This window comes from Muscardinus avellanarius, assembly GCF_963383645.1.
Source record: "Muscardinus avellanarius genome assembly, chromosome: 7".
NCBI lineage: Eukaryota > Metazoa > Chordata > Mammalia > Rodentia > Gliridae > Muscardinus > Muscardinus avellanarius.
Window position 1 is genome coordinate 28,952,427 of NC_137793.1, and position 10,802 is coordinate 28,963,228.

Consider the following 10,802-nt stretch of genomic DNA (forward strand, 5'->3'; position numbering starts at 1 on the left):
CACCCAGCCTGAAAGGGGTGAGTTCAGCGATATCTCCGGGATGACATGGAACACTTGTGATGTGACACCCATCCTGAAAAAGGGTGAGGGTCAGTGCTATCTACGGGACGACCCGGAAAACTTTTGATGTGACACCCAGCCTGAAAGGGATGAGGGTCAGCGCTATCTCCGAGATGACCTGGAACACTTGTGATGTGACACCCAGCCTAAAAGGGGTGTGGGTCAGTGCTCTCTCCAGTATGACCTGAAACACTAGTGTTGTGACATCCAGCCTGAAAGCTGTGAATGTCTGCACTATCTCCAGGATGACCCGGAACACTTGACATGACACCCAGCCTGAAAGGGGTGTGGGTCAGCGCTATCTCTGAGACGACCCGGAAAACTTTTGATGTGACATCAGCCTGAAAGGGGTGAGGGTCAGCGCTATCCCTGGGACGAACCGGAATACTTTTGATGTGATAGCCAGCCTGAAATGGGTGAGGGTCAGCGCTATCCTCAGAATGACCCGGAACACTTGTGATGGACACCCAGCCTAAAAGGGGTGTGGGTCAGCGCTCTCTCCAGGATGACCTGGAACACTAGTGTTGTGACACCCAGCCTGAAAGCTGTGAGGGTCAGAGCTATCTCCAAGACAACCCGGAACACTTGTGATGTAACACCCAGGCTGAAAGGGGTGTGGGTCAGCGCTATCTCCAGGATGACCCGGAACACTTGTGATGTGAAACCCAGCCAGAAAGCTGTACGGGTCAGTACTATCTCCTGGATGACCCGGAACACTTTTGACGTGACACCAAGCCTGAAAGGGGTGAGGGTCAGTGCTATCTCTGGGACGACCGGGATCACTTTTGATGTGACACCCAGCCTGAAAGGGGCATGGGTCAGCGCTCTCTCCAGGATGACCCGGAATACTTTTGATGTGACACCCAGCCTGAAAGGGGTGAGGGTCAGAGCTATCTCTGAGATGACCCTGAACACTTGATATGTGACACCCAGCCCGAAAGGGGTGAGGGTCAGCGCTATCCCTGGGATGACCCAGAACACTTGTGATTTTATACCCAGCCTGCAAGGGATGAGGGTTAGCACTATCCCTAGGATGACCGGGTCACTTGTGATGTGACACCCAGCCTGAAAGGGGTGAGGGTCAGCGTTATCTCTGGGATGATTCCGGACACTTGTGATATGTCACCCAGCCTGAAAGGGGTGAGGGTTAGCGCCATCTCTGGGATGACCCGGAACATTTGTGATATGACACCCAGCCTGAAACTCTGAGGGTCAGTGCTAACTCTGGGAGACCGGGAACACTTGTGATGTGACACCCAGCCTGAAAGCTGTTAGGGTCAGCCCTATCTCCGAGACGTCCCTGAACACTTGTGATGTGACACCCTACCTGAAAGAGGTGAGGGTCAGCGCTTTCTCCAGAACGACATAGAACACTTGTTATGTGACACCAAGCCTGAAAGGGGTGAGGGTCAGCGCTATCCCCGGGACGACCCGGAACACTTTTGATGTGACACCCAGCCTGAAAGGGGTGAAGGTCAGTGCTATCCCTGTGAAGACCCAGGACACTTGTGATGTGATGTGATGTGACACCCTGCCTGAAAGGGGTGAGGGTCCGCACTATCTCTAGGACGACCTGGAGCACCTGGGATGTGACACCCAGCCTGAAAGAGGGGAGGGGAGGAGCTATCTCCAGGAAGACCTGGAGCACTAGTGACGTGACGACCAGCCTGAAAAAGGTGAGGGTCGACACTATCTCCAGAACGACCCAGAACACTTGTGATGTGACACCCAGCCTGAAAGGGGTGAGGGTCGGCGCTTTCTCCGAAACGACCCAGAAAACTTTTGATGTGACACCCAGCCTGAAAGGGGTGAGGGTCAGCATTATCCCCAGGACGACCTGGAATACTTTTGATTTGACACCCAGCCTGAAAGGGGTAGGGTCGGCGCTATCTCCAGGACGACCCGGAACACTTTTGATGTGACACCCAGCGTGAAAGGGGTGAGTGTAGGCGCTATCCCCGGGACGACCTGGAACACTTGTGATATGACACCCAGCCTGAAAGGGGTGAGGCTCAGCGCTATCTCCATGATGACCCCGAGCAATTGTGATGTGACACCCAGCTAAAAAGGTATAAGGGTCAGCGCTATCTCCAGAACGACCCAGGACACTTGTGATGTGACACCAGCCTGAAAGGGCTGAGGGTCATTGCTATCTGCGGGACAACCCGGAACACTTATTATGTCACACCAAGCCTCAAAGCAATGAGGGTCAGCGCTATCTCAGGGACGACCCGGAACACTTTTGATATGACACTCAGCATGAAAGGGCGAGGGTCTGTGCTATTTCCAGGACAACCCTGAACACTCGTGATGTGACACCCAGCCTGAAAGGGTGAGGGTCAGTGCTATTTCTAGGATGACCCGGAACACTTGGGATGTGAAACCCAGCCTGAGAGGCGTGAGCATCAGTGCTATCTCTGCGATGACCCGGAACACTTGTGATGTGACACCCAGCCTGAAAGGGCTGAGGTTCAGCGTTATCTTTAGGATGACCCAGAACACTTGTGATGTGACACCCAGCCTGAAAGGAATGAGGGTCAGCGCTATCTCTAGAATGACCCAGAACACTTTTTTTTATTAATTTATTTTTTAAATTGGTGCATTGTAGTCATATATCAATCACACTGGAGTACAAGACTTGAGAGGATATACAAGCACACATCATCCAATTAGCCCTCCTCCAGCCCCCATCCCATTCCCTCCCCCTCCCTCCATCCCATCCTTCTTTGGTGATTTACTTTGATACATTTGTTTATGTACCTCCTGCGTTTTAAAGAGGCTCCATCCTCCAGTATTACATACCCTCTGATTGGTCACATTAGTTGCTTCACTATAGGGCCCTTTCTATAGCTCAACCTCTTCCTGTTGCCCTTTTCCTCCTAGTTATTGCTGATTAAGAGAAGTGTCTGATTTATATTTTCTGCGATATTTCTCTGTGCATGCTGCATTGCAAGTACCGATCCCACTCTTGATGGTCCCAGTAGTGGCCTGGCTACTCAGTGGACTGATCCAGACCTCGCTGGCTCAAGCAGCGGCCTTGCCTCATGGGAGGCCCCAGTTCTGGTCTTGCTGGCCCCTGCACCGGTCTAACCCCTAAGCTTTGGTCCCGGCCTTGGAGGCCGCAGGAGTGAACTTGCCTCACGCCAGGCTCCGATGCTAGCCATTGGCCCCTGCACCGGCCTAACCCCTTGGCAGGATTCCAATCCCGGCCTCGGAGGCCCCAGCACTGGCCTAGCCTCACGGCAGGCTCCAATGCCGGCCTCGTTGGCCCCAGCACCGGCCTAACCCCTTGGCAGGTTCCGTTCCCGGCCTACGAGGCCCCAGCACTGGCCATGTCTCACGGAAGGCTCCGATGCTGGCCTCGCCTTACGTCAGGCTCCGATGCCAGCCTCGCTGGCCCCAGCACCGGTCTAGCCTTTCGGCAGGTTGTTATCCTGGCCTTGGAGGCCCCAGTACCGGCCTTGCCTCATGGCAGGCTCCGATGCCGGCCTTGCTGGTTAGTCCAGCACCGGCCTAACCCCTCGGCGGGCTCTTATCCTGGCCTCGAAGGCCCCAGTACCGGCCTTGCCTCAAGGCAGGCTCCGATCCCAGCCTAGGAGGCCCCAGTACCGGCCTTGCCTCACGGCAGGCTCCAATGCCGGCCTTGCTGGCCCCAGCATCGGCCTCACCCCTCGGCAGGCTCCAATCCCGGCCTCGGAGGCCCCAGTACCGGCCTTGCCTCAAGGCAGGCTCCGATCCCAGCCTAGGAGGCCCCAGTACCAGCCTTGCCTCACAGCAGGCTCCGATGCCGGCCTTGCTGGCCCCAGCACCGGCCTAACCCCTCGGCAGGCTCTTATCCCGGCCTTGGAGGTCCCAGTACCGGCCTTGCCTCACAGCAGGCTCCGATGCCGGCCTCACTGGCCTCAGCACCGGCCTAACCCCTCGGCAGGCTCTTATCCTGGCCTCGAAGGCCCCAGTACCGGCCTTGCCTCAAGGAAGGCTCCGATCCCAGCCTAGGAGGCCCCAGTACCGGCCTTGCCTCACGGCAGGCTCCAATGCCGGCCTTGCTGGCCCCAGCATCGGCCTCACCCCTTGGCAGGCTCCAATCCCGGCCTCGGAGGCCCCAGTACCGGCCTTGCCTCATGGCAGGCTCCGGTGCCGGCCTCGCTGGCCCCAGCACCGGCCTAACCCCTCAGCAGGCTCCGATCCTGGCCTCGGAGGCCCCAGCAATGGCTATGCCTCATGGCAGGCTCCGATGCCGGCCTCGCTGGCCCCAGCACCGGCCTAACCCCTCAGCAGGCTCTTATCCTGGCCTCGGAGGCCCCAGTACTGGCCTTGCCTCACAGCAGGCTCTGATGCCGGCCTTGCTGGCCCCAGCACTGGCCTAACCCCTCGGCCGGCTCCGATACTGGCCTCGGAGGTCCCAGCACCGGCCATGCCTCACGGCAGGCTGCGATGCCGGCCTCACTGGCTCCAGCACCAGCCTAACTCCTCAGCAGGCTCTTATCCTGGCCTTGGAGGCCCCAGTATCGGTCTTGCCTCATGGCAGGCTCCGATGCTGGCCTCGCTGGCCCCAGCACCGGCCTAACCCCTCAGCAGGCTCTTATCCAGGCCTCGGAGGCCCCAGTACTGGCCTTGCCTCAAGGCAGGTTCCGATGCCGGCCTCACTGGCCCCAGCACCGGCCTAACGACCCGGAACACTTTTGATGTAACACCCAGCCTTCATCATAGTTTTCTGGAGTTTGTCAGAGACTGCAGACTTTGAGCTACTGGAAGCCTTGGGGACTCATCTTCCTGGGGTCCTCTTCCTCAGGCCAGAGCAGGAGTAGCTCTGTCTTTTATCCACACATGACCCTGGCGGCTTAGGCTCTTATTTAGGGAACTGAAGGCCACTTTTTGAACACACTTTTTACTTGGGTCTGCAGATGTCCGCCAGGTGACCAGAATTAGAGGAAAATGCCTGCCATCTCTCTCTGTATGTTGTGTCCGTCTTCTCTCTTGCCTTATCGTTTATGTCAGATTCTACTCAGCTCTCCATGCAGACTTGTTGATCATTTGAGAAAAGTTTTATCCAAAACTATAATATATGGTGAACTTGACCTAGATTTACGTACACTCTCCTGCTCCTTCAAGGCTATTTACCTAGATTACACACAGGAGAGAAGCCATGCAATATTCTCTTTCTGGGATTGGCTTAATTCCTTAATGTTATGATCTCCAGTTTCATCTACTTTCCTGTAAATAAAATGATTTTATTATTTATGGCTGAATACACTCTGATATGTATATGCATACATGATGTGATACATTGACATATATATATATATCACATTTTCTTTATCCATCCATTTATTGATGTGCACCTTGGCTGAATCCATAATTTAGCTTTTATGAATACTGCCATCATAAGCATGTGTATGCAGATGGCTCCTCTATAGTCTCCTGACGGAGGACATGGACGAAGCCTGAGGAATGAAAGGTTCCGAAAGAGTTAAAGGAGATTCTACAGAAGGTTGAATCCTCCAAAACTCTGGGTGTGACTCCTGTCCTTTCTGGAATTTGCCCTCTAAGGCCCATGAGTGAGGGCAGGGGGCTGATCTTAATCACAAGACCTGTAAACACGGGGCTGATCTTAATCACAAGACCTGTAATGTCACAGGTCTTCCTTTTGTCTTGCTTATGATTGTATCTTAGTGATTTACATGTCCGTCACTTAATACTCCACCATTGTATTTTGGTAATTACTCTTTCCCATGAGGATTTGATAATTAACCTAACTGGAGAAGGGTATAAAAACTTAGTTTTGGAGAATAAATTTTGTCAGTTGCACGAGAAGAGGCAATTGTCCGGGTCTATCATTTCAGGTCTCTCCCTCCCAAGTCCCGGAGAGGAATCTCCACATTCTTTCTTTGATTGCTTTGGGTATATACCCAGGAGTGGTATAGCTGGATTATATGGTAGTTCTCTTCTTAGTTTTTCAAGTGCTTTCATATTCTTATTTCTAGAACTGTACATTCCCACCAACAACAATTGGTGCTAGAAAAGCTGGATATCTACCTGCAGAAAATTGAAACATCCCTATCTCTTACCCTGTACAAAAATCAACTCAAGAGGCTGAGGCAGGAAGATGTCAAGTTCCAGGCACACCCAGGTAAGGTAGCTAGACCTTGTTTCAAAATAAAAAATAAAAAGAGACAGGAATATAGCTCAGTAGTAGAGCACCCCTTGGTTTGATCCAATACCCCCCAGAAACAAACATCAACACAAAATGGATCAAATAATTTAATTCAAGACCTGAAACTTTGAAAATAATAGGGTAAAACACTTCAAGATATTGGTTCAAGCAATGATTTTCTAAACAGAACTCTATTCTCTCAGGGAATAATGCCAACAATTAACCAGTAGGATTACATCAAATTTAAATGCTTCTGCACAGCAAAAAGAAACAACCAATAAAGAAACAGCTCAGCTGGGTGTGGTGGTGCATATTTGTAATCTCAGTACCTGAAAGACTGAGATAGAAGGATCTCAAGTTCAAGATCAGCCTCAGAAACTTAGTGAGACCCTCAGCAACCTAGTAAGACCCTATTTCAAAACAAAAACTTTTTAAAAAGGGGTGGGGTATAGCTTGGAGGTAGAGTGCCTCTGGGCCCAGTTCCTAGTACCACAAAAAATAGGAAAGAAAGAAAAAGAAAAGAAATGAAAGAAATAAAAGGAGAGAGAAAGAAAGAGCTTTCAAAGGAAAAACAACCTTAGTCAACTATTCATATGACAGAGGACCAATATCCAGAACATTTAAGGAACTAAAAAAAATTACTACCTAAAAAACAAGTAACCAAATAAATTAGCAAATGAACTGAACAGCTACATCTTAAAAGAAGTACAAATAAATGGCCAATAAATATATAATGATATATACTCAATATTGTTAGCCATCAGCAAAATACAAATTAAAACTATACCAAGATTTCATCTCACCCCAGTCAGAATGGCTATTATAAAAGTAATAATAAAAATTAAAAATCACAATAAGGATTTGGGGAGGGAGATGTACCCTTATACAGTCTTGGTGCCACTTTTTTCTCTTCCTACAGTAGTGGGGGTCAAATTCAGGGGCTCATAGATGCTAGGCAAGTACTCTAGCACTGAACTATATCCCCAGCCTTTTTTATTTTATCTTATTTTAACACAGGGTCTCCCCAGATTGCCCCTAAATGGCCACTAACTTGCATCCTGTCTGAGCATAAATTCAAAAATCTGGGTTTACAGGTCTGTACCACCACTGCTAGCTATTTCTTTATTTTAACATGAAATCTAGAAAAAAAGGCTATGCCTACCAACCCTAGGGAGAATGTAGACAGTTGCATCTGCTGGTTTTAAAATTTACAATGGGCTTTGATTCCTGGAAGTGGTGGTGCTTAGTGGGGAGAAAATTCACTGGGAAACTACTCCTGTACCACCTATTACCCTGTCCATTCCTTCCAAGTATCCTAAATGTTAACAAATTACTTAGCCCAGAGCCTTACTCCAGCCTTTTAAAGAGACCCAATGAGAGCAGAGGGAAGCGACAGGAGCAGAGGAAGGGACAGATCAAAAGAGGAACTTCAAAGCTGGGCGTGGTGGTGCACCCCTCTGTTCCAGTACCTAGGAAGCCAAGACAGAAGAATCACAGGCTCAAAGACAGCCTCAGCAAGTAGTGCGACTCTCATCACCCTAATGAGATCCTGTTTCAAAATAAAAGTAAAATAGGGCTACAGGTGTAGTTTGGATGTAGAGTGCCTCTGAGTTCCAACCCCCATACAAAAATAAAAATAAAAGAGGAAGCCCAAGGGAAGCAGATTGTTGAGTATCTATACTCCCCAACTCCTCAGCATCTTCTTCAGTGCCCTGGTTACCTCCCTGTTCCTTAGGCTATAGATGAGTGGGTTGAGCATCGGAGTGAGAAGCGTATAGAATATGGAAGTGGCCCTGTCTCCCATTGGTGTCCTCGCTGAGGCCCTTTGCATGTAGCTAAATATGGCTCCCCCATAGTAGAGACCCACCACAGTCAGATGAGAGGAGCAAGTGGTCACAGCCTTCTGTTTTCCTTCAGTGGAAGGCATCCTAATCACTGTTGTGAGTATTCGGGCATAGGAAGCCACAATGACCCCAAGAGGCAGCAGCAACATGACCACACAGCATGCATAGATGAGGTCCTCGAAGAGGGAGGTGTCCGCACAGGAGAGACGCAGAATGGCGGGGACCTCACAGAAGAAGTGGTCCACCTCCAGAGAGCTGCAGTAAGGGAAGCTAAAAACAGCGCTGACATCAATCACACTGTCAGCCACCCCACCTGCCCAGGATGCCATGGCCAGGAGAAAGCAGGCCTTCCAGTTCATGAGCACAGGGTACCGCAGAGGGTGGCAGATTGCTACATACCGGTCATAGGCCATGACTGCCAAGAGAAAGCACTCGGCTCCTCCTACCATGACCACTAGGAAGATCTGAGTTCCACAACCTCCCCAAGAGATAAACTTATGGCCTGAGAGAAAGTTGGCCGCCATCTTGGGCACCACCGTGCACACCATGGTCAAATCCATAATGGAGAGCTGGCTGAGGAAAAAGTACATGGGTGTGTGCAGCCGCCTGTCAGCCTGGATGAGCAGGAGAAGGAGGATGTTGCCAGACAGAGCAGTGGCGGAGGCCACAAGGACCAGGGAGAAGAGAAAGAAGCCCAATGGTGAGTGGTTGAACAGGCCCTGCAGGATGAAGTTCCATAGGAAGGTGTGATTCCCGAGTTCCATGGCCATGGCCCTGAGGGGGGAAAAAAGAGCCAACAAGTGAAATTATACCTGCCATCTGCAAGGTTTAAGGAAATAAGCCCATTTCTTCCCAAAGACAGTGCCCTCCTCTTTGACACTTCCCCAGTCTTCCTTCCCACAGTGAAAGTTCCTTTTCTCTCAGCTGCCCTTAAGGGTCACCAACAAAGATTCAATCCTAATTTCTCTTGAACAAAGAGACCAGTCAAGCAGAGACAGGGAGGCATGGGTGGCTAAGACAGGAGGAGGATAGCAAGTTCAAGGCTAACCTTTTCAACTTGTTAAGACAATGACTCAAAAAGTGAAAAGGGGTGAGGGTATAATCAGTGGTAGAGTGCCCCTGGGTTCAACCCCCAGTACCAAGGAAAAAAAAGAAAAGAAAGGTTGAAGAAGCTAGAGAGTAAAAAAGGAAAGAAAAGACATCACGTGAAAATTAGGAGAGAGACCAATAGAGTAGAGGAAGGAGTTGAGAACGGGAGGAGGAGAGGGAAGGGGGAGTTATGGGATATGAAACAGACCAAATAATGTTATGTACATATATAAATGTATACTATGAATCTCATATCATGTATACTTAAAATGCATCAGTAAAATAGGAAGAAAGGAAAAAAGAAAAGAGGAGAGGAAAAAGATCATGGAAGGCTGAAGGATCACAAGTTTGAGGACAGCTTAGAAGGCCTGGACAACTTAGAATGACCATGTCTCACAATAAAATTCTTAAATGAGCTAGAGACATAGCTATGCAGTAGAGTGTTTGCACAAGTGTAAGGTCCTTCAAAGAAATATCAGACCTTTATCTCAGTCTATGGAAAAGTAGGAGCCTAAATTCAACTGAGCACTTACCTCCAAGTTTCAGAACTATCCAAAAGATATGAGAGGTTTGTTTTTTATTTTGATAAAGCCTTTGTAAATTGAGCGAATGTGTCTTTTAGCACTCGCTGGTTCCAAACAGTTAAGTGCCCGGGTAGGTTAGGCACTTAACAGTGACTGATGTACAAATGTGAGTCAGGCCTATTCCCAGTCCCTGCCTTCATATTCCCCCAAATCCAAGAAGTAGAATGGGATAAATGGTTGGGATATATTTTTATCTTTATTTTGAGGAACTTAGCAGTTATGTGTGATAGGCTTTTCTGTTCACTTATTTGAGGACATGTATGTAGTGTATGTAGTGGGTTACACATGTTTACCCATATAATCTGATGAGATATCTTTCCATCTTTATGATCTCTTAGCAGATTATGGGTGATTTACATCCCATTTCTTTTAATTCTTATTCAATATTAAAACTGTTTCTTTCTCTTCTGCCTTTGCAGAGAGGCTGTTTTGGATTGGAAAAGGTTTTGTTTTTATTTCTGCTACAGAGGCAGGTGCTGTAGTTGAACCGAATGTCAATGTCAAATATATCCTGAGACCCTCAGAACCTCAGAGGTGCCTCTGGACATATTCCAATCATCCATCCCACTCTGCTTAGATTTGGGAAAACATGAAGGCAGGGACTGATAACAGAGCTTTCTCACAGTGATATGTCAGTCACTTTGTTTAGTGCCTAACCTAGGTAGGTACTAAACTGTTTGGAACCAGTGAGTGTCCTAAGACACATTCACTCAATTCACAAAGGAAGGGATGGTCCAGAGCTCACTCCACAAATGGTAGAGCCATAACGGTGAACCTTTGTTCCTGCATATGGCTTGTGTTTTCTGTGATGTTACAGTTAGAATTCAAGAATGTCAGCCAGGAGTAGTGATAGGCACCTGTAGTCACAGCTACTCAAGAGGCTGAGGCAGAAGGATCCCTTCAGCCCAAGAGTTTAAGACCAACCTGGGCAACACAGCAAGACCTCATCTCCAAAAAATAAAAAGAAAGAAAGTAAGAAAGAAAGAAAGAAAGAAAGAAAGAAAGAAAGAAAGAAAGAAAGAAAGAAAGAAAGAAAGAAAGAATGCCGGGCGTGGTGGCGCACGCTTGTAA

At 49.0% G+C, this 10,802-nt stretch overlaps 1 protein-coding gene across 1 annotated transcript; it reads right to left on the bottom strand.

Moving 5' to 3' along the window:
- Positions 1-7,889: 7,889 nt before the first annotated feature.
- LOC308265246 (olfactory receptor 2M4-like) lies at positions 7,890-8,828 on the bottom strand (the record flags this gene model as incomplete). Its single annotated transcript, XM_080698843.1, has 1 exon — positions 7,890-8,828. One exon carries the CDS (start codon positions 8,826-8,828, stop codon positions 7,890-7,892), a length of 939 nt encoding a protein of 312 aa, XP_080554969.1.
- Between the last annotated feature and the right edge of the window lie 1,974 nt (positions 8,829-10,802).